The sequence below is a fragment of the Chroicocephalus ridibundus genome, chromosome 7 (assembly GCF_963924245.1).
Source record: "Chroicocephalus ridibundus chromosome 7, bChrRid1.1, whole genome shotgun sequence".
Taxonomy (NCBI): Eukaryota; Metazoa; Chordata; class Aves; order Charadriiformes; family Laridae; genus Chroicocephalus; species Chroicocephalus ridibundus.
Window position 1 is genome coordinate 16,721,017 of NC_086290.1, and position 25,274 is coordinate 16,746,290.

Consider the following 25,274-nt stretch of genomic DNA (forward strand, 5'->3'; position numbering starts at 1 on the left):
GCCGGCTGGCCCACCCCGCGCTCTTATTGAATAATCAATGCAGCATTAGATAAAAATAGGTCCTATCTTTCAGGAACGGAGGGGTGGCATGTCTCGGCTTTGCTGCGCATCCGCTGTTCCTGGAGAGCGGCCAAGGATTCAGTCGGCAGATCAGCCGTGCGGCATCGCTTCTTGTGCTGCTGGCCCAGCTACGGGGCCCTCAATGACTGCTCTCGAGGGATGGTCCCTGCCCCACTGGATCGAAAGCCCCCACGACACACCCTGTGGGGACAGTTCGTGTCTCCACACCCCACTTTACAGCTGATAAATCGATGATTTGCTCAGTGATTTTTCAAGCATGCATGCTATGGCTGAATGTATGTAAACCAGAATTCGCAGTGCAAAAACAAAAGCGAAACAACTGCCTGACTTTATCCCAACCGCCTGCTCTGATGACAGGGCCTGGATCTGGTCACTCCAGTTAGCTCCTGATAGCTCCAGTTTGCAGGCAAACTGGGCAAGAAGCGCAAGAAAAGTGTGGCACGCAGTGCCATGCTGAAGGGCATGGGAGACTTCTGCATATTCTCATGGACCTCTTCCACGTATGTTGAAGCCATGCATGTTTGCTGTCTGAGTTGGTCTCAGGTTTCTCCTCTGAAGACATTTGCTGAACTTCTCTGCCTTGTGCTCTGCCTTTAGGGCTTCATCAAGGCAATGCATGGGCTTGGTGCTTCCCCAGAACTGATTCCTTAAAGCTGTAGCAACTCTTCCTGCTTTGTACCTTGAGGGACTATACAAGCATGAATGAAAACATCTGCTTTTCTTTGAGAATGAAATCAACACAGATGAAGGCCCTGAAGACACTTAATTTCTCACTTTCTCTTCATTTTATTGGGACTTTGACTCCTAAATCCTTTGAATGCTGAAGGCCCAAGCAACCTGGCTAGAAAACACCCTGAGGCTACCTCAGCCTGGCATTTCCTCTAGGAAGAAAAGCTCATTTAAAATGAAACCACATTAGTCTTGGCAGGAAGTTTGAATTGTGACTGTCTCAAGGAAGCTCCATTAATTACTGTTCCCATTGCACTATGAAAGATCAAATGCTGTGGATCAGTTTTAATTGGCTATTGATTTCTTATGTTATTACCTACGGTTGTGCTGAGATGCTGTTAGACGTACTGGATGCTTTTGATTATTCTTGCTGGCAGCTGGGATTAAAAAACAGCGGGCACACACTTCCTGATCTGTAATGGATTGCCATGGTGTGCCAACAGAAATCGTTGGCAGGATGAATGGTCCTGCTTTGCCTGTCTCTTGTGCTATTGAGCTGCAATGCAGTTACTGTTGTGAAGGCAAATACCCTCCGGGACTGGCTGCCAAGGAAATCGAGGGAAAAGCTTCAAAGAGCACGAGGATTTACAGAATCACAGAATCACAGAAACTTCAGAGCTGGAAGGGACCTCTAGAGATCATCTAGTCCAACTCCCCTGCTAAAGCAGGATTGCCCAGAGCACATTACTCAGGACTGCATCCAGGTGAGTCTTGAAAATCTCCAGAGAAGGGGACTCCACAACCCCCCTGGGCAGCCTGTTCCAGTGCTCTGTCACCCTCACCGTAAAGAAGTTTTTCCGTGTATTTGAACGGAACTTCCTATGTTCTAACTTGTGCCCGTTGCCCCTCGTCCTGTCACCGGGAACCACTGAAAAGAGTCTGGCTCCATCCTCCTTAAACCCACCCTTTAGATACTTGTATGCCATAATAAGGTCTCCCCTCAGCCTTCTCTTCTCCAGGCTAAAGAGTCACAGCTCTCTCAGCCTTTCCTCATAAGGGAGATGCTCCAGTCCCTCAATCATCTTAGCTGCCCTTCGCTGGACTCGCTCCAGCAGTTCCCTGTCCCTCTTGAACTGGGGAGCCCAAAACTGGATGCAGTATTCCAGTTGTGGCCTCACCAGTGCAGAGTAGAGGGGGAGAATGACCTCCTTCAACCTACTGGCCACACTCTTCCCTATGCAGCCCAGGATTCCATTGGCCTTTTTGGCAACAAGGGCACATTGTTGGCTCATGGATAATTTACTGTCTACCAGGACCCCCAGATCCTTCTCCTCAGAACTACTTCCCAGCAGGTCCACCCCTAACCTATACTGGTGCTTAGCATTCTTCCTCCCCAGGTGCAGGACCTTGCACTTGCTTTTGTTGAACCTCATTAGGTTCTTCTCTGCCCAGCTCTCCAGCCTGTCCAGGTCACGCTGGATGGCAGCACGGCCCCCTGGAGTGTCAGCCACCCCTCCCAGTTTGGTATCATCAGCGAACTTGCTGAGGATACACTCTGTCCCCTTGTCCAGGTCATTAACGAATATACTGAACAAAATTGGACCGAGTATTGACCCCTGGGGGACACCAGACACCACTGGTTACAGGCCTCCAACTGGACTCTGTGCCGCTGATCACAACCCTCTGAGTTCTGTCACGCAGCCAGCTCTCAATCCACCTCACCGTCACCTCATCTAGCCCATACTTCCTCAGCTTCCTAATGAGGATGTTACGGGAGACAGTGTCAAAAGCCTTGCTAAAGTCAAGGTAGATGACATCTATGGCTCTCCCCTCATCCAGCCAACCAGTTATAACATCATAGAAAGCTATCAGATTGGTCAAGCATGATTTACCCTTGGTAAATCCATGTTGACCACTTCCAATGACTTCCTGTTCCTCAACGTGTTTGGAGATGACATCCAGAATGAGTTGCTCCATTACCTTCCCAGGGACAGAGGTGAGACTAACCGGTCTGTAGTTCCCTTGCTCCTCCTTCTTGCCTTTTTTTAAAGATTGGAGTGATGTCAGACTTCCTCCAGTCCTCAGGCACCTCTCCTGTTCCCCATGACCTTTCAAAGACGATGGAGAGTGGTCTAGCAATAACATCTGCCAGCTCTCTCAGCACTCGCGGGTGCAACCCATCAGGACCCATGGACTTATGAATGTCCAGATTGGCCAAGTGGTCTCTGACCCAGTCCTCCTCAACTGAAGGAAAATCTTCCTCTCTCCAGACCTTCCCCCTTGCCTCCAGGGTATGGGATTCGTGAGAGGCAGCTTTAGCAGTGAAGACTGAAGAAAAGAAGGCATTCAGTAGCTCTGCCTTCTCTGTGTCTTCCACACAGTGGAAGTGCTTGTGGAAGTGCGTGGTGCAGCACCAAGGCAAGGACGGGGTGGGCATGGACAAAGCAACAGTCTCCAGCAGACAGCGATCCAAGGAGAGGCAGATGGGATTGCTTTCGCATTGCTGGGGAAAAGCCCCTCTCATGCCAATCACAGGGATACCCTTGTATGAGGGCAAGTAGGACTGCCCACACAAGCCGCGACAGTGACAGCCCTGCGCACACAGCCTGCTCATGGCCTTCCTGAGACGCGCTTCCCCCTTGGAGCCCATCTGGTGACGCCTCAGCCTAGACTGTGATGTGCTCCCATTAGCTGGCAGAGTCCTTCCTTGTTTAACAGGAGATGGTTTCCTGTCCTTCTCACCCCAAATGACACCTTAATCTACAAACGTTGACTTTCCTTAATTGCACCTTGACAGAGAGAGAGGCAAGCTCCTCCTTCCCTCTCCAAGGACCATCATTTAATTAACAGGCAGGTATCTCTCAGGATTTACAGCCCGGCTGTAGGCTGCTACTCTCCCTACTCAGTAACTCAGGCCTGTGAAGGCTCACTCCATTTATCTCTGCATTTCAATAACCGCATTTCTGCTAATCCCTCTCTATGCCAGCTTTCTGGATTTACCTCTCATGGATCTACGGAGAGAGCAGTTAATCAAATGAACAGTCCCCATTTCACTTTTCATTCTCTTCCTGGTCGCTGATCACAAATGTCTGTGGTGTAGATGGCTTCATAGCAGAGCAACCATTACCAGTTTCTCATTTAATCCAACTCTCATATCTGTCCTACAGACATGACCAGAGACAGCACACATGAAAGAGAGAGAGATCAGAATGAAAGACGTTGGGGCAGACTGGATATCAAGATGCATTTCATTTGCGCCTCCTTCACAAACTGGGATTATCTCTCTGCAACCTGTTCTTGACATATGTTTTCTAACAGGTTCTCCAAAAAAATTCCAGTATTGGAGATTCCCACAAATCCCAAGCAATCCTTTCCAGTGCTTCTTGCCCTCCTGCTCTATGTCTGAGAGCAAGTGGGAGAACAATGTTGAAAGATCATCTTGCACATCTTGCCCAGATGGACGTAGCTTCTGGTACTTGGGGCCATACCATCTGTCCTGCTGGTCGTGAGGAGCAGGTTCATTTTGCTTTGGTTGTGGTTTTGTTTCCACGGTGGGTGAAGGGGGAGAAAATGGTGTCTGTCCCTTACACCTGTTTTTGTGGAGCACGCTAAGATCTAGCAAAGTCCAAAGAAAATTAGTGCATTACTGAGTGTGAGCAGCTGAGGGTTAAACACAAGACCCCTGGATTTTGATGCATGGATCAATAGTCTCTGTATTTTGAGAGCTCAGCTTGGAGATGATCTGACTACTTCAGACCAAGTACAGCTCAAGTGAAGACAACAAGAACCAAATGATCTGTGCTTAGGGAGCTGTATGTGCAAGTGAGCACTCATGCCCTCACCTTTGACTCCACATTGGAAAGATCACTGCTGCCACGGGATTGCCCATGCAAATTGCACAGGTATCTCTGTCTTGGCAAATTGCCACCTAAATTTCATAATGACTTGGTAGAGAGGGGATCACACAAAACAGCTGGGTAGTTGCTGACTAGGTGCGTATTCCCTGTCTGATGACAGTCTGCAGATTTGGTGTCTTTTCCAGTTTTGACACTTTACAATGGCAGAGGAAGTGTCCTGCTGAGCATCTCCAGTGACAGGGTGTGTAAACTGGCCTCCTGGACAAATGTCACTGGCTACTTAATGGACATGAGACATCCAAGGACAACTGAAGTGGGAACCAGCAGAACCTACAGAGGAGCTCTGCTTCAGCACATCTGCTCTTCAGTAAATACCTTGTTTTTCAAACCTCGTCTTTCAAACCTCGTCTTTCAAACCTCTGCTCCTCTGCCGGTGAAAGCAAAGCTTGGGGTCAACCTGGGGGAAGGAACAACTGGAATTCATACAATTAGTGTAGGACCTACTGTATAACATTTTGCAAGCTAAGGCTGCCCAGCCTGTTACCAAACAATGCACAGACAAAGTGTGTGTTACATTAGCTGAAAAAAACAAGTGTGGTAGAACTGAGTTCACCTAATGTCCTGCTCTTTCCCTGCTGCTGTGCATTTCTAAGTCTTTTCTACCCACCCACAGGCTGGAAAGCAAAAGGGTAAAAGGGCTGGACTGTGGAGGAGGAGACACCGAAATGCACAGACAGCACCCTGGTATTTCAAGAACCGTTGTCACTGCAATTATCCATGAGAGGTTTTATCCTGAACTTGCAGAAGTGGAACTAAAGCCCAGGGAGGAGTAACAAGAGGCTTTGGGCCACGCTGGCAGTCAGGAGCAAACTCTGAATCTCCAGAGCCGGCTTTGCCCGGCTGTGATCAAAGAGACACTGCGCAAGGCTGCAAGGTGTGGGAGAAGGATAAAGAGAGGGAGAATAGGTGTTCCACAGTGAGGAACTCACTTCGAGTCTTCTAGTGAGCTGGCATTGCTGCATCCATCACAATCAAGCAAAGCTACAACGAATGAGGAATTAAACCCAGTCACAGAGTTCCCTTAGATCAGCCCCTTCTGCTGACCTGATCTGACCTGGCCTGGCCTCTCTGTGGGACAGACTAACCTTTTGGCTAGTGCTAGTGCAACCCCCTGAAATCAGCAGGGCTGGAGAGAAGTCACTCAGAGGAGAGGCCTGGCCGCATGGACAGCCAGGGAGTCACAGTTCTCTGGGAAGATCTCATTTGTCACTTGGTTCAGTCTGGGCAGAGAAAGACAAGGAGGAGGCGGGGAGGAGAGTGAACACCAGATCTCAGATAGCACTGCTCAGAGCTCCCTTCACCTCCACTGCAGACCCGGCGGCAGCAGCAGCAACAGCTGGGATTGCAAAGGGTATTGATGCACAACACAAGCAAGTTTTACTCTGGAGCGTGGCTGGGGCAGTGGGCTGGCTGCATGCACATATGAGCTTTTCCAGCGAAATGTATGCAAAGGCTCACATGGTCCAGAATATCATCATCTCTCCTGGTCGAGCACGGGTGGGCTGCCTGGCAGCACAAGCAGACATGCTTCATACAGCACAAGTGGAGCCATCTCTGGAAGGTCTCTGAGGTGCTGGGCAAGAGAAGCCACATGCAGACATGTTAACTCACTGCATCTGTAATGCTTCCCACTTGCTTTTGAGTTTGTGGGAAAGCCACCACGCCTGGCCCGCCAGAACTGCCAGCTGCGCAGAGAGGACCGTGAGACAAGGGGCTGGCCCAAGCCACGACTCTGAAATGATCCTGGGAACAGGATGGCCACTTGCTCTTTGGCTGGAAAAAATCAAAGCTCCTATCTTAGGGCATTAAGCTTGATGGTGACATCAGTGGAGATGCAAAGGGGCTTTTTTCTCCCCCTCAGAGAAGGTGGAAAAGAGAAATAGAGGCCAGACCCTTAAAAAAAAGAATAAGAAAGAAACAAAGAACCTCAAATTTGAACCTGTCTGCCCAGTTCCCCTTCAGTTCATGGCTGGTGAGGTTTGTTCTCTGCCATGTGGGAGGATTTAGCTCCTATTGACAGATGAGCTAATCAGTTCCCCTCAGCTCGTGAAGCTTTATCAAAGCCAGTTAATCATGTTACTGATGTCTGCCCAGGCCAGAGCTCTCCACCTCTGTCCTCTGCCAACAAGGCAACACAAATGCACGCCACACACACATTTTTTTTGCTCACAATTCCACCAGCAAAAGGGTGTCACCAGTGACTATTGTGCCAACATGTGGGCGTTGCCTGTCTCTCACCCCCTTTGCCACCCTTTGTTCCTGGAGAGATGTGGTAGCTCCACCAGCATCTCATGAAGGAGCAGGCCAAGGTCATATCTCGTTGTCAGCAACAGCAGGAGGAATTGGCCTGGGTTTCGGCGGGCCCGAGTCCTGTGCTGGAAGGGTGAAGCCAAAAGCCATTTGAACCGGGATACCAGGGTCCCAGCTGCTGGGTTTGTTTTACTTCTGTACCCAAATTTCACCAACTGCTGCTCTATGATAATGACTGTCCTGCTGCTCCTCAGGGCTGAACTGAGGGCTGTGCTTGCTCCTTCCCTCTGGAGTGGCTCTACCCACACAAACACATATCCACCAAGTGAAGACGACTGCCTTGTCCCACCGAGTTTCTGGGAGGCTCCTTCTGCCTTTGTACCAATGATGGAAGGACCCAGACATGAAGAGCTCTCTGGACTCTCTTTGCTTTCTGGCAGGGTTATTTGAACTGACGGTATCTGGTGGCCTATGGTTGGGTGGACGCTGCTCAGCAACAGGTTTGGAAGTGGCTGGTGTTCACTGGATTGTTTCAGTAACCACTGCTCTGTCAACAGCCTGGCTGGTGAGTGCCTCTGCCCATAGATATCAAGATATTGTCAGCTATGTTCCCCCATCCTGCAGACCTGCACTGGGGCTACAGCGCGAGGTCTCAGGGAGACCCTGCTGGGGCCAGGCTGCCAGCATCTGCTTTGCTGTCTGGGCTTGCTCAGTGTGGGGCAGCTTCATCCTCAGAGCCGCTCTGTACCAGCAACCTGACAAGGGCCCAAGGCTGGGCCATGACCTGGACTGGTTGGGAATTGCAGCTCCAGGGTGGGCCAAAGAAGGGGAAACCACCCCTGCCCGGCAGAAAGACTGGTCTGGAGAGCCAAGGAGCTGCATGTGGAGACACCCTGCCATACCCAACCATGGGGCAGTCCCTAAATGAGCTATTCCAGAAAGGAAGGAGTTTCTCAAAAGTCGTACATTCCCCAGCCTCCCCCAGATCTCCCCTGCCTCTTCTTGCTCTGATGAGAGAGCTGTTTCTGTTTCTGTTTGGGCTTGCTGCAGGTTGCTCTGCCAGCCCAGCCAAGGAGGCACTCTGGGGCTGCCCAGACAAGCAGACAGAACTGTAAAAAAGGTGCCGTGAAAGCAAAGAGGAAGAAAAGCCGGGGAGGCTCAATCTGAGCCAAGCTGTATTGGCCGGCTCTCCGCACCATCTCCCACTCCTCTCCGCGGGTGAGCGGTTGGGCAACCTGAGCCGTGCCGTGAGATACGATCACCCACCTATACAGACAATGTCCATGAAGCCATACATTCCATAGCAGATCTGGAAGAGCAGGTCCTGGCGCTGCCACTTGGCTGAAGGACTGAAGGTCGACCAGATGAGCCACGAGATACTGGCGATGAGGAAGAGGGAGCCCAGGATGGCCGCTGCTATCTGGACCTTCTCAATGACTGTCAGAGAGATGGCCTGCCACTGCAAGGGGAGGCAATGGGGAAAGGATAGGGGACAATGGGGAGGGGGGAAGGAAAAAGAGAAGAGATTCATTACTCGGGGCACATCACTGTTTTACATCATTGTGGTGGTTTTGGAGATCTCAAAGAGCACCTATGAGCATAGACACTTTTACCTGTTCCACATTTGGGGTGAAGCATGCCAGTTGTTCAACAGTGCATGGCCCCATGTTTCCTGACAGCATTGCTGAAGAGGCATTGGGGAGGAATTCTGCATCTCACCAGGAAAGCAGAGAGACCTGAGGGAGTCAGGATGGACTTGGGGAAAGACACCAAAAATAACATCCCCGTGACAGTAGGTCTGTGACGGCCATCACAAACCAGGACATTCAGTTGCTGCCTCAAATAGAGGCCAGGCAGCAGCCTTTGTAGGGCATCCTATTACCACAAGACAAAATGTCTCGCAGAGCCGAGCTTTCCTTCGGAGGCCTCCCATGAGCTGGCTCTGTGCCACTTGGTGAGATCTGACAGGATCACAGCACTAGGTAAGATCTCGCAGTGGCAACGCACATCCCACAAAACTTGTTACAAACAACACAAGTTGGTGTGGTCAGGACACCCTGCCTTTAGGTGATGACACGTTCAGGCTGTGTTCCAAGGTAAACGCCAATGCTTCTTCCTCAGAAGAAGAAAAAAATAGAAATAACTCCCCCCAAATCCATTCATTATGTCAAATAGCTTTGTATAAGCTACAGTATAAATATCCTAAGACAGATTCCTCTCTGTCATCCAGCATAAAACCTCCCCACTCAGATTTACAGTGCTGAGAGAACTACTCTGTAAAAGCCAAGAGCAGAAATTGCTTTCTTCAACAAGATGTGAGGACATGGTCCGTAGCCCCTCCTGCAAATCAGAAATCAAACACGTAAACAGGCTGGGGAGAGACAGTCTCTCTTGGCATCAAAGTATATAGGCCACCTTTAGCTGTGAGATACATGCCCTTGAAATCTCAGTGGGACTGGCAGGAGGATAAATAAAGGCGGACTTCAGCCTCCTGCAGGTAAAGAGGATTCAGAAGAATTGGAAATGTTAAGTCTGGATTCATCCCAAATTCAGTGTCCCTGTGAGGCGTCATCTCTGGCGAGCCCTCAGCACCCTGATATCCTGGGACATCAGGGTCACTCTTCAAGCCTTGTCCCTTCCTTTTGCAGGGTGAGGGAGTTGAGTTGCTGGGTCCTCCTTTAACACCCAGGCCAGCCAGGAGTGACCAGAGGTTTTTGGGAGGTAGGGAGGACTTTGAACCCTGATTGAAGGGCAAGGACAACCGGTGACTTGTGCTGGTACAGGAATGCATGGCATTTCTACCAGTCCAATATCCAAACCCCTGAGCCGAATGCACTCCCCTGCAAAGGGCCGCCGTTGGAGAGGAACAGACAAGAACTTCAGCCTGAGGTTGAGGCCTGTGGGTTGCAACTGGAAGGAGATTGCCTGGCTTGGCTCAGAGGTGAGCTGAAGTGTCTGCCTCTGCCAGCCTTGCTCCTTGGCTTACGTCCTGCAAGGGCAGTCGGCCCTCAAATCATATGTCAGGGATGTGCAGCAACAGTGAGGGGGGTGGTACCAGCTTATTTCATAGTTGGGCACAGAGTAGGTGGCCATAAAGCTGCTGAACAGAAGAGAATCTGTTCCCCGCTGAGACAGGACTGTGCTCAGCTACCACCAGTCCCCTTCCTGCCATCCGCTCCAGCAGCTGGCCCAGCCAAAGGCAAACACCCAGCACTGGGGACACTCAGTGATCCCTTCAACAGCCCATGTCCACTCTGCCATAGCCCGACCTGCCCCACGCCCCCACCAAATCCAGTCACGCCAGTGTCCCCTTTGTGCCAAGAAGAAGTCGAGGCAGCGAACTGCGCTCCTCTGAGGGCTGGGAGCTTGGTGGTGCCAGTCACAATGGGAGGGTCAGAGGGTGCTGGAGTCCACAGACAGCTCTGCCACTCTGTTCCCCTCATAAGACACAGCAAAGGCCACCTCAGAGCTGAGAGGGGGCAACAGACGTCCCAGTGGCCATCACCCCCAAATCTGGGTTCTGAGGGTGGGATCAGCAGCTACGCTGCTGTGCTCCCATCAGCTCTTCAGCTTCATCCTGAACAGTACCGTAACCAGATGCAGGACAAATCTGCAACCAATGCCACCAGCTCAGAGCTCCAAGACCAAGGGAATGTGGTGGGGGAGAGTTGCTAAGTGTGTGGGGTTGCACTTTCACCCCTGCAGCTTTCCCCAGACCTCATCTCCCCTTCCACTAACTCCGGCAAAGGCCGAGGGGCCGGGAGCGCAGGGAGCCCGGCACACAGCCTGGTGCTGCGTGCGAAGGTTTTACTGCAGGTGCCTCACGCTGACCCGTGTGCGCCTGTGCCAGCCTAATCATTCTGCATCATTTCTCTCTCTCGAGGAGGTAATGGACTGGCTCCTCACCATCTGTCTGGCACACAGCAAGGCCTGTGGTGGCAACAGGTCCTTCCAAGGTAGCAATTAAAGACAGAAAAAGAAAAAGGAGCTGTTTTCTACAACTAGCAGCCACATACAACCAGCACCACTGCTTTGCAGAGACGGGAAGGCTTAGGTGCAACTGTCAAAGGGGATGGGGGGGCTCAGAGCACAGAGAAGTTACACCTGAGTGCAAACTTCAAACCCCGCTCCCTTTGGTTGGGAACAGAGAGGCTGAAACATGGGCAGGGATGCTGCCTGATGCTGCTCAGCTGGCAGCAGCTGCCGGGAAGCTTGCTGCAGCGATAATGAAGAGGCTGGAGTCTATCAGTCGTGCCAGGGGGTAGGAGACTCTCCCCAGGCCTCTGGCACTAAGTGACAGAGACACACGCAGCAGCAGTCCTGACTCTGTTCGGGAGGTGGCACTGGGGTGTGATTACCCTCTGGCAAGGAGGTAAATGGGTCAGAGCTGAACACTGGGGAAAATAACCAGCTTGCAGAAGAATTTAATATTTTCCAGAAAAAAAAAAAAGTAGTTGCAAGTAATAAATGTTGTATTTCCTCTCTGGCAACCCTGAGAACTGCAGTTTAGCACCCACATCTACCTCGAGCCACCAATAACTGGAGTCGTTATTTTTCATCTTTTAATTCCCTTTCGCTACACATCTTAGGGTATGAGGTTTGCACAGAGAGAAGAAAAGGGGTGAGACAGAAGATAAAGCATGTTACCCAGCGAGAGCACAAGAAGGGTCCAAGAGCTGTTCAGAGGTGGAACGTGATGATGTATTTCAGCTGCAGGAGCTGGGCCTGATGTGTCCCTGCACCAGTGGCCTTGGGAGCCCACCTCAATCATAGCAATGTGTTTTTCAGATTTCATAACAGCCCTTAGAAAATCACTTATTTTCCTAACCCCTCTCCACCATCATTATGTCCAGCAGACCAGGGATTTAGTGGGTGACCCTATTGTCCTCGAGTCACCACTAGAGCTGCAAAGAAAGGTCTCAGCAGCGCTGCAGAGTCCCTTTAGCGGTACCCCTGAAACCCCCAAAGCTCTTTTTCTGAATGCTTGGCGGCAGACGCAGCCCACCCCCTCCAAATCTCCAGCTGAAACGTTCAAGCTCTAGCAAGGTCACAGTGTCAAGCAATCCTACCTTGTGGGGAGAGACCTAAACCTGAACCCTTCTTTCCTCAGCTGATAATGACTGTTGAGTCCCAGGTAGCCACTGAAGTGTGCCTTTAACAACCAGCAGCTCACCCAGGCTGTCAATCAGGAATGTGACCTTGAGGTGGGTAGAAAGCTCTGCAGATGCTCTGCCAGTGCTGAACAGGGCAGAACTAAGGACTTGGTGGTACCAGAAAGCTTTAAAGGCCCCTGCAGGATAAGAGGAGCAGTTTTGTGAGCTCCAGGCTTACAATGGCTTTAGAGCATGCCCAAGCAGCGCTCTCCCATGGTGTCATGGTTTAGCCCCAGCCGGCAACTAGGACCACACAGCCACTCGCTCCCTTCCCCCAGCTGGGATGGGGTAGAGAATCTGAAGAGTAAAAGTGAGAGAACTCGTGGGTTGAGATAAAGACAGTTTAATAGGTAAAGCAAAAGCCACTGGCACAAGTAAAGCAAAACAAGGAATTCATTCACTGCTTCCCATCGGCAGGCAGGTGTTCAGCCATCCCCAGGAAAGCAGGGCTCCATCACACCTAACAGTTACTTGGGAAGACAAACACCATCACTCAGAACGTGCCCCCCCTTCCTTCTTCTTTCAGCAGATTCATATGCTGAACGTGATGTCATACAGTATGGAATATCCCTTTGGTCAGTTGGGGTCAGTTGCCCCGTCTGTGTCCCCTCCCAACTTCTTGTGCCCTCCCAGACCACTTGCTGGTGGGGCTGTATGAGGAGCAGAAAAGGCCTTGACTGCTGAGCAACAACCAAAACCATCAGTGTTTTACCAACACTATTTTCATCCCAAATCCAAAACATAGCACTATACCAGCTGCTAGTAAGAAAATCAATTCTATTCCAGCTGAAACCATGACAGATGGCTTGCCACCCATCCTGGAAAAAGGGCTCTAGCCCTCCAGACCATTCTGAAGAAATGTCCTCCCTCACTCAGTAGCCGTCTGTCTGTCCTGTGCTACCACCCGCCTTGGCTGAGTGCTTTGGTGCACCACGCAGATGTGCACATGCAAATCACCATGCTCTCTTGGACTCATTTTCCCCAAGTTTCCCCATTTTCCCCAAATCACAAAGCTCTGCGACCCAGGTTTCTCAGCAAGGGTTTCTTGGGAGCCCAGATCTGAGATTTGCGATGACCTTAGCCAGGGGCCAGGCTGGGATCGGTGCCTGTCAGTCCTGTCACACTTGTTCTCTTGCACCTAAGTGTTGTACTTAGGACAAACCTGTTTCCTTGTTTGCTTTAGTGCTTCCGCTCAGAGGTCTGCGAGTGAAACCCCCCCACTGCTAATGTAACACAGATTAATAACCTCATTACTAGAGTATTTAAGGCCTGTTCCGTATTTCCCTTTCTTTGGCACCAGCAGTCTCCAAATGTTCCCAAGCACCAGCGTGAACAGATCGAAGGCAGATATTTGCCTGCAGAAGATATCTGTGTCTTACTGCAGCAGCTTGCTAAGAAGACTTGCTTGCTGGAAAAGCCTTCCTACACTCCTCTGAGAGCTCCCCCATGCCTGCCTCAGGCAGTTCAGTTTATTTTTATTGCTGTATCTATCTGACACGTCCCCTTAGTACGTATCATTAACATCCTGAGCTGTGCTAGTCAGCAATTTAATTTTCGGACCTGGGATTACAAACAAGCAGAGGTTTTTCCTAGAAGGATGGGATGGACCATTCCCAGCACCGCTTAGGTCTGGCTCTCCCCTCTCTGCTGTCCTGAGGCCCTGGCCATCCTCCTCAATTATCTTTTGGAGGATGGCTTTTCTTTTTATAAATTCACCAAGCAAAGTTATGTCACAGCTGTGGTAGCTTCCCTGCTGTACATTTACAGCATGCTGTGGCTTATTCAGATACTGGAAAGGCAGCAGGGAGGAAGGAGGGTCCACTATGGCCATGTAATGGAAACGTACAGTGATGAAACTCCCGGCCCTCTGTGTGCCAGAGCATCTGGTAAGACACAGGCTACAGTATCGGTATCCCGGAAAGCCCCCTTTATGAGACACAGGCCATGAAGTCTCTCTTGCCGTGACTGCACACATTGCTTGCAGGCTGGAGGCTGCAGCTGGAGCTCAGCAGGGACCAGCCGAGGCTCAACACCCAACAGCAGCAAGTTGGGACAAGCAGGAGACCCCAGTGAACTTGTCTCAAGCTTTTTCACTCAGGAGCTCAGGCTGAAGTTCAAGCACCCTCGGACCTCGTCTACTTCTTGCGGATGTGTGAATCCGGATGAAGAGGCCACACAAACGAACACTGATCAGCTCTTAACAGAGCATCACCACAGTCAAAATAGAGCCAGAGGAGAACTAGGACCGGATCCCAGCCCCAGCACTGGATAACTGAGAATCTTTGGAGCTGAAACAATGCACAAGACACAAAGAGTCAGTGATAACAACTGTAAAGCAGAGTTGAACTCCCTGAGACTGCAGACAGTTGTAGGTCTGGGGAGGCTGGTTCAAATGGATCTTGTATTTGCTAAAATCAGAGCATCAGAGTGAATGTGGCTCAGCAGCGGCTACAAAGGAGCTGCATAGATGAGACCCACTGCAGAGTCCCATCACGGCAGGTACCTACTCCACTGTGTATCAGCAGTAGAGTGCCTGCCTGCAGTGCTATCAAAACCCTGAGTCTTCAGGGCATTTTTAAAGTCATGGGCTTTGCACAAATATTACAATGGAGAAGAGCATTTAAAGCCTCCATGCCCATGACTCCTATCTCAGTGACTGGCAGACTGGAGAGCAGGAAGATGGATGGATGGATGGATGGATGGATGGATGGATGGATGGACGGACGGACGGACGGACGGAAGATGGACAGACGGACAGATGGACAAAAGCTCTGGATCTTCTCGTTGCTCACAGCTGGTGGAATATTTTTTCTCATTTACTGTCTGACTGCTGCTTTGCAGGACACTTGCCATGCTGTCCAACCACTTTAATACCCCAGTCTCAGCAGGTTTGCAGTGTTGCTGCTTTAAGACCTTTGCTCTTAAATGTCTGCAATCCAGGGATGGGGGTGTGTGTTAATTTATAGAGATTCATTCTGCCAAAATATCATAACAGCCTGGAGGCTGGAAGGAGCCTGTGTTAATTATACGTGAACCTTGTTCCCCTGGCTGTAACTTCTCTGCCCACGCCACGAGTCTCCACACACATCTGGCCCATGCTGTGCTCCTAGGCACTCCAAAAAATGTGCATCAGATGTCAAAATGGGCAGAGAAATGTGCAGAACCCGGGGAGCATGTGGGTGTCGGGTGTGCTGCTCTGCTTGGACCAATTGGACATGCTGCAGAGAGCCCAGGGCCTGCCAGCTGCCTGGGTTTGCCTTTCCAGTGGTCTGTCACATGAGAGGACACAGGAGATAGATAGGTAGGCCATGTTGCTGGTTAAAATCTAGCCGGGCTCAGAGCATCACCCAAACTGGTTTCATTTGACAAGGGGGTGAGGTTTTTGTGGTCCTTGCCTGTATCACGGTTGGCCTGGAACAAACAGACAATCATGATTTCCTACAGCATTTGCCCTCCAAAACCTCTGCTTGAGAAATTCAGAGCTTTCTTTTAAGAATCAAGCTGGGCAGAAGTGCCAGCAGACCCTGAGAAGAAGGGCCAGGGACTATTGCTTCACTTAGAGACATGCTGTATGTCCAGGTCGTTCCTGCTATCCACATGTGGGGTGAAGACCAAGCAGAAAGGATGATCTTCCCACCTGCACATGCTTTGGCACATTGTTATGGCACATAGTGTCAGGGCATTACAGCCCCTGGGTCCTCTTTGCCTCCTTTTCCCAGCATCAGAGGATGGTAAGAGTCACTGAGGAATGAGGAAAATCCTGGTGGTGTGTGAGGTGATGGATTATGGGGGGCCTGAGCCCTTAGTCCTCATGGTAAGTCCAGGCCTGGTACATAAGCCACTTCCCACGGGATTTCATGTGCTAATGCTAGTGTAGCACCTGCTTCCCAGAAGTGCCTTTGTGTGGGCACCAGACAGCTGGCCCAGGCACCCAGGAGCTGTAACTCCACACACGCCGCATTAATTCCAGACCAAGTGGCTTTTCACTCCGGTTGCATCTTCCCACCCTCCAAATCTCCTAGTGCTTCTGCGAGAAGTGCTGTGAAGTCTAAGCCAGCGATGTGAAGCCTCCCAGCCCAGGGTCTGCACGGTCCTCTGGGACCCTTGCTCCCGGAGCTGAGCTCTCTCACTCAGTTGCTCCTGCCACTCAGTTTTTGTGTTCGTGACAAAGGCCAGCAGATCAGGCCACTTTCTAATAGGGGAGCCCAAAAAGAGCAATCCTTTGCGCAGGCTTTTGAGTGTGTGTGTGGGGGAGTGCTTGTTTGTGAATAGCTCCAATAAATTTCAGCCAAGTGAAAAGCAGGAGGAAAGTCACTGACCCATTGCCCTGAGCCACCTGAAGGTGTAGAGCATTTGGAGGTCATCCATTAAAGACAGTGCTGGCTACACGCACGCTCATAAATCTGCACCCACAAACCTCCAATGCTGCGCAGCGTCACACCCCGATCTGAGGCACAGAAAGCATTAGGGCACTCATGGACCAGTTTTCCAGAAATAAACAAACACTGCTTTGTCCACATCTCCCCTCCTGTGTTTCAATCTGCTCTGAGTGACTAGAGCCAAGAAATTAAAACACCCTGGGTCTGGGATGAAACCTTAGGATGAAACTACTGATGTCTCCAGCCCACGGCACGTGGAAAATTGAATCAGAAGCTTTAGGGACTTGCAGAGAGCAGGCAGGCTTTTTTCTTCCCCCCCGAAAAATTTCCCCACTAATTAGCTGCCCCGCTAATTTCACTATTTCATTTAAGTCTGGAGTCCTAAAGGGCTGTCCCTGTTTCCTCACCGTGGTTAGTGACCTCAGGCCTGGAAAAAGACACACAGAGATCGTAGTTTGGAGGAGAGAGCAGGACTTTGCATTCCCCATCCCCGCACATCCCCGTACAAGTAGGCACCATCCCTGGCAAAGTCTTTGCCTCTTGTTAGAGAGCAGAGCAACCAGCAGAGAGCCAAAGCCCTCCACCAGCTGCTGAACAGACCAGCATCCTTATAGACATTGCCCCAGTCTCTAAAGCACAGTGTGCCGCTGTAATGTCTCTCCAGTCCAGATGATGCTAATTAAGCAATAGTGCCTGGATGTAACGTGCTTCCTTACGTCCAAGGCACTAACGGTGCTCAGCAAAGGCATACAGCAATTAGTCCATCTTCAGGTGTCACCCCCACAACAAATCAATAACTATTAAGGATAACAGTCACACAGTTTTCCCCATTCTGAATCTTGATTTTAAATTACCAGCCTGCAGTGGGGCTTATTAAACCACAGTGAACTTGGAAGAGAAAGCAGGTGGGTCCTTTGGTGCCTTTCACAGCCACTTACATCGAGATGTGCTTTACCTGTTGTGTGAACATCTGCAAATGTCCACTGAGACTCAGGGTGGGAGAGACCAGACCACCACAGCCAACACCGCTTGCGCTGCGCCAGGATGTATTTGATCATGGGGGAGCAGTAAAGTGAAAAGGGCGGCGGGATCAGAGAGGAGAGCTGTAAGAGCCCTCCATCCACCTCCTCCATCCCTCATGCCAACACAGTGGAGGCTCAGCAGGAGATCGGGATTAAGGGCACAACTACAGACAGGTGGAGTCTCAAGATGCTGCTCTGTCGCAGACTGCGTGCGCTGTTGTAGCAAATGCCATAACTGCTCCATGCCCGTCTGCCCTTGGGGACGGTGGCATACCTGTGGTCTCCAGTGGATGAACACATTTGAGGGATTGTGAGGCGTTACTGGCATTTTCAACAGGAGGCAAGAGTGAACGTGGGAATTGTCAAAGGACAGAAAGAGCAGACTCCCGAGAGATGTCCCCAGTGCCACCAAGCAGAACATGGGGCCTCTTTGGACCAGACCCCGACAACCCTTTCTAAGTGTCTCAGACATACGGATCACCGTGCACAGGAAAGGAAAACCCACGCAGGTAAAATCCACTTGCTCCCAGAAACAAAAATAGAAACGAGAATAAATAGACTTTGAAATGTCTCTAGTACCTTTACCTGCAGAGGGTTCTTTGTGCTTATGGCAATGACGTGATACTTGTAGTAACACAGCTCACAGCTCCAGCAGCCTCTCTCGCTAATCCATTTGATCAGACATGGCTGGTGCGTGCACTTCACCGATCCATCGCATCGACACGGGCTCAGCAACTCCCCCTGAAAAAGAGCGACAGCATCAGTGAGGCTCTCCTCCTCCCACAGGCACGGCATGGCGCGGCACGGCATGGCATGACAGAAGCTCCATCATCCACCCATTTGCTCTTTGTTCCTTTTTAGCTAGTTTGGCTTAGGTAATAATTTTCCATCTAATAATTTTTTGCTGATGTGAACAGAGCTTGACAGGGATGTAATGGTTTCAAATACTTGGGTCCTATATTTTTTTGTGGAAAGCGACAGTTGGGTAGATAAGAGATGCCTAATATCACCGCTGAAGGAAAAACTAGGTGAGCACAGCTCCTACTAGACACCAGAGGACCCACACTAGACCACAACCAGTGGACACAGATCTGTTGGCAACCAGATGCCCCTGTTTCACTGCTCAGGTTTCTGTCTCTCTGCTACCTATTTTAGTACATGAGGGTGGCGGTGGCGATGGCTGGGAGACAGCCTCTGCTGCAGGCTGGTGTCCCGCTCAGCCCGGGGTGGCTTCCTCAAGCCCAGCCAGGCAGGAGGGGGAGGACAAACACAGCGACCCTTGGACTCTCTGTGTGGCTGGCTAACGCAGGCTGGCTCCTCTCCAGGAGCTGGACTGAGCCCAGCGCCATGCGGTTCCTTCCAGGACGTGCCAGGCAGTGGGCGTTTGCAGCGCTAGACGCAGATGTCCCCTTCCCAGTGCTCCTGGGCCAAGAGGGATGAACCTGACCATGGGTGGCAGACATGTGCTTTGCGTCCAGGTCTTTGTGTACCCACAGCCCGGCAGGGAAAAGGTCCTCAAATTTCACACCCTCCTCATCCCCTTCCCCCAGACAGTCTGTCCCGAAAGTGAGTCACACTGATGGATAGCCCATAGGGCTGGCTATTTTCACCCTAGAAGCAAACAATGTGGAGAACAAATTGTGTCCTGGCTTGTGACACACAGACATTTATGAGTGGTGGCTGAAACACTGATCCTCCTGGCTTGCTCCCTTATTTCTGGGGTAGCTTTAAACAGGAGTATCCAGGAAACCTCAATATTATTCTGATCCAGTCCTGTTCACCATGGGACTAAATTCCCCTCTGCACACACAAGCTCAGGAGCTCACTTTACAGTCATTTACCATTGCTTATTTAAGGAAAAACAGAGCCATGATATTTCACTCCCCACCTTTTAGTGTTTAAAAGCCACAGTATAGACCCCAATTGTGTATTTAGCTGTGCTCTAAGATTTAAAAGCTTTTAAAGGCAGAATGAGAATATCTATGGGATGGGGAAGGTTGGCATCATGCTTTCAGTGTTGGCGAGTATACCCCGTAGATCAGCCCCATCATTACCACTGATGGAACACCAGGATAACACAGCCTGGTGTCTGAGGCTGCTGGAGACAGCAAAAGACGTCCATCCCAGCTGCCTTGGGTTAGGAAACCAGATCCTGCCCTTGCTAACCCTGGTGGGAAGCTGCCTTTGCTTTCAGGGTACCACCTCAGGTCTCAGAACCTGAGGAACTGAGCACCACGCTGGGCAAGAGTGATACTTTTTTTTTCTTAGGAAACCTAATGCAAACATGTTAATCATTTCATTTGCTTCAGCTAGGTGACCTAAAAACGTCATCTTCCATGAAATTTTAGCAAAACTGTAAATAACTGTTTACGTTACAAAACCAGGCTCAGCTCTACCTGCCACTGGTTTTCATTGCACCCTGGAGGGGACGCAAAGGGAGAGGGGGAGCAAGGAGGGTTGTAGGATCCCCAAACCTTTTTCACCTGGAAAGGTGCAACAGGACAAGCCAGGAGAAGGGAAGCAGGGAAGGATTAGATGGGAGGAAGGTGCGTGTGGGAAGGAGCACTAACATTTGGCATTCAAACTCCCCATGTGAGGTGCGGTTTGAGGGGCTCAGGTTCAGCTGTGCATGTTTGTGCCCCTTGCTGGGACTGAGGTGGGAAGGCACAACTGTGATAAGGAACTTGCATGAGCACGTACTGCTAGCCAGGATGCAAAAGGGGAGGGATCAGGGCTTAGCACAGCTCCTCCGCTCGCCAGACTTCTTCCACACTGATAGCTCTTCTTGTACAAGGACCTCTGCTCTGTGCCTCTCTGGTCTACCCTCCTCATCTCAGTCTCTGCTGCTTTATTTTCTCAACAGCTTCACTCCTCAGCACACAAGTGCGATCCCAGCACTGAACAGGTAACGCTGAAACCTCCCGGCTCTACAGTGTCCCTGCCGTTCCACCTCACCACACACCGGGTTCTCCTGCAGAGCTCAAAAAGCCAAGTGAGGGACCTGGGTTTTGTCTAACGAGCTGCTGGAAGCACTGGTGATGAGAAATCAGAAACGGGACAGAACAGAGCAGGAACTAAGAGCAACAACCTCCAGGTGAAGGTAGAGGAGAAAAGCTGTAGCTGCAGCATGGACTTACATTGGCTTCTAGGGCTCTGTAGTAAATGAGTCTACAAAATCTAAGCTTGTCTCTTCAGAGCCAAGAGATGTTCCTAGACGTCCTACACCGCCGTGGGGGCCCGGTCCCCCTTCCCTAATTGGGACAGTCCAACTCGGACAGTCCTGCCAGCTCCTGCAAGAATTCAGGACTCAACTGTGGAGATGAATCCCCCAGTTTCTTGATTTTTGCAAATCCAGTAAAAACCTGATTTATCACATTTACTCCAGTCGTGTGAAATATTATATCCTTGTGTGTGGCGCGCAGCTATTTTTGCATACTGCGAAGCCCAATTCTGTCCACAGCAGGCATTCGTAAAACACTGCCACATGCACACACGCACTCCTGCACCAGCAGAAAAATAAACACCAGGGGCATATTAAAGGAATAAATCCTTTGTACAGCAAAGGAGAAAGAGTCTCGTTGCCGGCTGTGCAGCGAGCTCGGGAACAGTCCATTGGCTGTGATACACATGAAGGATTCCCTGTACAGAGACCTCTGCTGCAAGGTACGTGCACACAAAACCAAGTCCAAAATGAGGTGCAGATCACAGCAATTAGGGATGGAAATTGAATCCCTGTGCCTGTCTCTGTAGGTTTGTAGAAGTCAGCTCTGCACAACATATTCTCCAGTGCTTCAAACAACAGCGCTCCTACCAATTCCCTTTGGGGTCTGCTCTCCAAAGACCCTTTGAAGGGTCTACTTCCCAACACTTATTTTTACAATTTTCTGTTGTAGAATTACAACCCGTCACTTGGATCAGCCTAAGCATCATTTCTCCTTTATCAGCATCTAGTGGAGAAATGCTCCCCGGCTGCAAGCTTCAATCTCAGCTTGCTCGGTACCATCTTGTTCCCCTGAAACAACCAAGTGGGCTTAGGGCTCAGGGAACCTGCCTTTTTTTTGTTGTTGTTATCCAAGTCTAAATTAGGGTTCATGTCAAAGGTGGAAAACCACAGGCAACAAAAAGGGAAGGCTATCTCTGGCTTCAGCCATAACCCTCTCAACATATGGATGAAATATACTCTTCCCCATATATTACTGCTCTTCCCTACTTTTGGGAAGAGTAATATATGAAGCAGTTATGTATAATATTCTTCCCTGGTTTTGCCTGTGATGGGAGCTGGTCTCGAGGAGCAGCAGCGGCAAGGCCAGGCTGAACTGGCTTTACTGCTGGAGACGCACCGGGAGTGCAGGTTTTCTCCAGCTCTGTCCGCTCCTTACGAATTCCCAATCCCTGCCCCTTGCAATACGTCAAAGTGGTTAATGATTATCTGGGCCCTGCTATTTTAAGCCTACTGAGAAAGGATGAAAAAAAAATATTATTGCCAGCGTACGCTTCTGATTCTTAGTATAGCTAGGGAGAAAACAATGATGTCAGGAGCAGCATCATCCTGTTGCGTGCTGGTGTCAGTGTTTCGCCCGGCCATTTTATCTGTCATTGATCAGTGCTGGGAGCCCATCCACGCATTGCTACCAAAGCTGCAGCTGCTCACCCACCAGCAGGCAGTCATGGGATGCGTTTCCCAGGCCTGTCCTTTTAACTATAAATTAACTATAACAAATTTGCCCACCCCGTCTCCTCTGAACATGTCAGGGCTGGGGATGATGGTGTCATCGGGCCAGGACGTGGCCTTCTGGGGTCTCCCAGCTCCAGCTGTGCTGACCTACATCTGCTGCCTGGGCTTTTCCTGAGCACCAGCTCAGCTGGAAAGAGCCACGTTAGCAACATCCTACTACCACAACTATTAAAGCAAACGTTTTGAAAACCAGGGCAAGCTGTACAGCAAAGCCGGATGGCTGATGGTGATCTTAACACCTGCAGCTTTTCCTCAACTGTGTGTTTTCCCTGCTCAGGTGTACCAAGAAGCATCAGTCATTAGCGTCACCCACAGGACCAGTGCCATAGGCCAGAGAAGGGCGGTGAGAAGAAGATGAAAGTCACCCACATCATGAGGGCTACCATCTGTCTCCAGGTAGGCACATGCAGCCGCCACTGCTCACGGGAGTAGCTGCACATGCGGATCTGCTTGCATTTATCTGGGTTTGTCTTCTTTGGCAAAGGAAACCAGGAATATTTAATTTCAGGTCTTCAGCTGAGTCTCCTAAACACACTTAAATCTTCACATTGAATTTAAATGTAATGGGAAGTTTTATTATGGCGAATAAATGCCAAATGATTTCTATATTAAGAAAATAATTACAGAGGAATTAAATCCAATGGCAAAGAGAAACCCACTGTTACAGAGCTGGTAAACTTCAATAAACATGTATTAACGATCACTCTGTCTTCACACACACTTAGAGGAACTGCCCCTCCATCCTCTTCAACTAAACGCACGTGTTACTATCAGCATCTCAATGCTTCCCGTGAGTACCCTCCCGTGCCTGAGCACTGTGCGACAGCCTCAACCATCAACAGGCAACAAGGGACACGTAATAAACACCTATGAATATATGTATGTTGCATGACCAGCACGGGGGGAGATCGATGCAGAGTGTGGACCCAGCGAGGAGTGACTGGGCTTACACCTCCCATGGTGTTGGGACAGCACAGGACACGGTTATGCATGGGGCTCTGCGGTGGGGTAGCGTTTGCCCAGGTACCCCAGCAGAGCTGGGTGCTGACCCCAATCTCCACGTCGGCAGCAGTTTGCCAAGAGAATTTCCTTGGGGAAGGGTTCCCTGACTAAGTAGCTCCCTAAAACCTGGGAAACCTACGGGAAAACCTACACGAGTGATTATAAAAAGAAATCACCCAGACTCTTTGCAGCTCCCTTCCCACCCCCAGGTGCCACCACTGCTGCCATGATACCTCCGTGACCAGGACTTGGCTCATCCCACAGCTTCCCTGCAAGACTGGGCATCCCTTCAGCACGCAGAGGCAGTGCTGCCCCATACCAGGCAGCCCCGGTGGGGCAACAAGTAGCAAGAGAAACACAGCCCCATAAAGGACCGGAGAAAAACCCAGCTCTGGACAATGATTTCTGTTGCTCAGACATGGTTTTAAGCCTGCTGCTGCCTGGCTCAAGTTTTCAGTGTGGGATCTTGGCCTGGCAGCTCCCTGGGCCAGGACCACATCTCTGAGGGGCTCTGCCACAGTAGAGATGTGGGTCCCTTTCTGGGGCTCCTCATCCCCACGGCTGTACAGCCAGGAACGGTGGCCCAGGGGCTCTGAGATGGGTGTGGAGAAGGCGGGGGGGCGGGGGGGGGGGCACAGCTCTGCTTTTTTGTGATTTTCTGCAATTTTTGATGTGTATTAGCTGTTCTGGCAGTCCTGTGAAGGGGGCACTTATCTCCAACAGGGCAATGACTAATCTAGCAACAAAACACAGGCATCCCCCTGCCTACAGACTGGACACGAGCAGAAAGGCAGCTCAGCTTTAATGCACCCAGCAAAACCACCACGCATCCCTCCAGGACCACCAGGCATGTTTTAGGGGTGTCTGGAAATGTGGGTGATGAACAGGAGAGGGATACATCTCACAGGGTCCTGAGCTGAGACCCAATGTTTGTTCCAGAGCAAGTCCTGACTGAAAAGCCATCCGTCTGCAGAGCTCCTGATCCTCCAAAAACAGCACAAATTGCCTTTCCGCCCACGGAGGCTGCTGCTGCCGCACCTGCGAGGAGCACCGAGGCTGCCACGCCACTCAGGCTTTTTCTGCACCTCTCTGATGAAAATATGAAAGGCTGCAGCCACAGCTGCCGGGGGGGAGGGCAGGGTGGGACCTGCTCCGCAGCCTCCTCCTGCAGGAAAGCTCATCCCACCGCTATCACAAGTGACTTGACTTTCAGGCTGAGCAGCTGGTACCCACAGCCCTCGGCTCTACCACGGCCATGGGTAATCTTGAGTGATCCCTGCTCCTTCCCATCTCCGGCGTTTCGTGCCTGTCACCACCGCTAGGACAGATGGATGGATGGACAGACAGTGCTGGGGGTGGCAGCTCAGAATTTGGGAACAGGATAGAGAAGGGGGAATTCCTGGAAGGGAGACTTTCTTTTTTCTGAACCTTGTTGATGCCCACAGGGTTTCTGGGACTTTTTGTCACTGCAGAGCTAAGAGACCATCACCTCGTCTGGCCTGCTCACCACGGCATCAGTGAAGCTTGCCCATGTTTTAAGCCAAAAGATGGTTTTTTGGTTAAAGCAGAGGATCAGCTGTGTTGGAGGTAGACAGCATGCCCCCATCCCCCACAATGGTGCAGGGATTTGGGGGAGAGGCGTCTGGCCGGTCCCCATCCCAGAGCTGTGCCCCGGTCAGCAGAGCACAGAAAAGCCCCAAAAGGCCCCTGAGCTGCACCACGGCGTTGGCTGCCCCCTTCACCAAACTGCCCTGCTCCTCCTCTGCCACCTCTGAGCAGGACATTCAGAAGCAAGACCCCCAAAGTGCTGCCCATGTGCCCCTGTGGGATCCCCACCGCTTATTAACAGGGATGGGTGACGCCTTGAAAAAGCCCGAGGGCAACCTCCGTACTCCACCTTTGCCACAGGGTAAGCAACGGTGCAACGTGCTGAGCTGGGCAGGAGCAGGGACGGGTCTCCTCTGCGCACAGATCATCTCTTGGCCCCACCAGGGAGCAGAAAAAGGATGGCTTTTTTTTCCCCTTTAATTGCTAAAACCTTAAAGAGCTCTGCAGGGCAGGAGGGC

At 50.9% G+C, this 25,274-nt stretch overlaps 1 protein-coding gene across 2 annotated transcripts in view; it reads right to left on the reverse strand.

The window, feature by feature from the left end:
• MARCHF4 (membrane associated ring-CH-type finger 4) overlaps positions 1 to 25,274 on the reverse strand; it is a 113,764-nt gene that overhangs the window by 22,116 nt on the left and 66,374 nt on the right. The window contains exons 2-3 of one of the 2 annotated variants that reach the window (XM_063340398.1): positions 18,057 to 18,212; positions 8,184 to 8,376 (exon numbers count right to left, since the gene is read on the reverse strand). In XM_063340398.1, the coding sequence (XP_063196468.1) occupies positions 8,184 to 8,376; positions 18,057 to 18,212 (349 nt within the window). Of the gene's footprint in view, positions 1 to 8,183; positions 8,377 to 18,050; positions 18,213 to 25,274 lie in introns of both variants that reach the window. The other variant, XM_063340397.1, reaches the window with a different exon arrangement.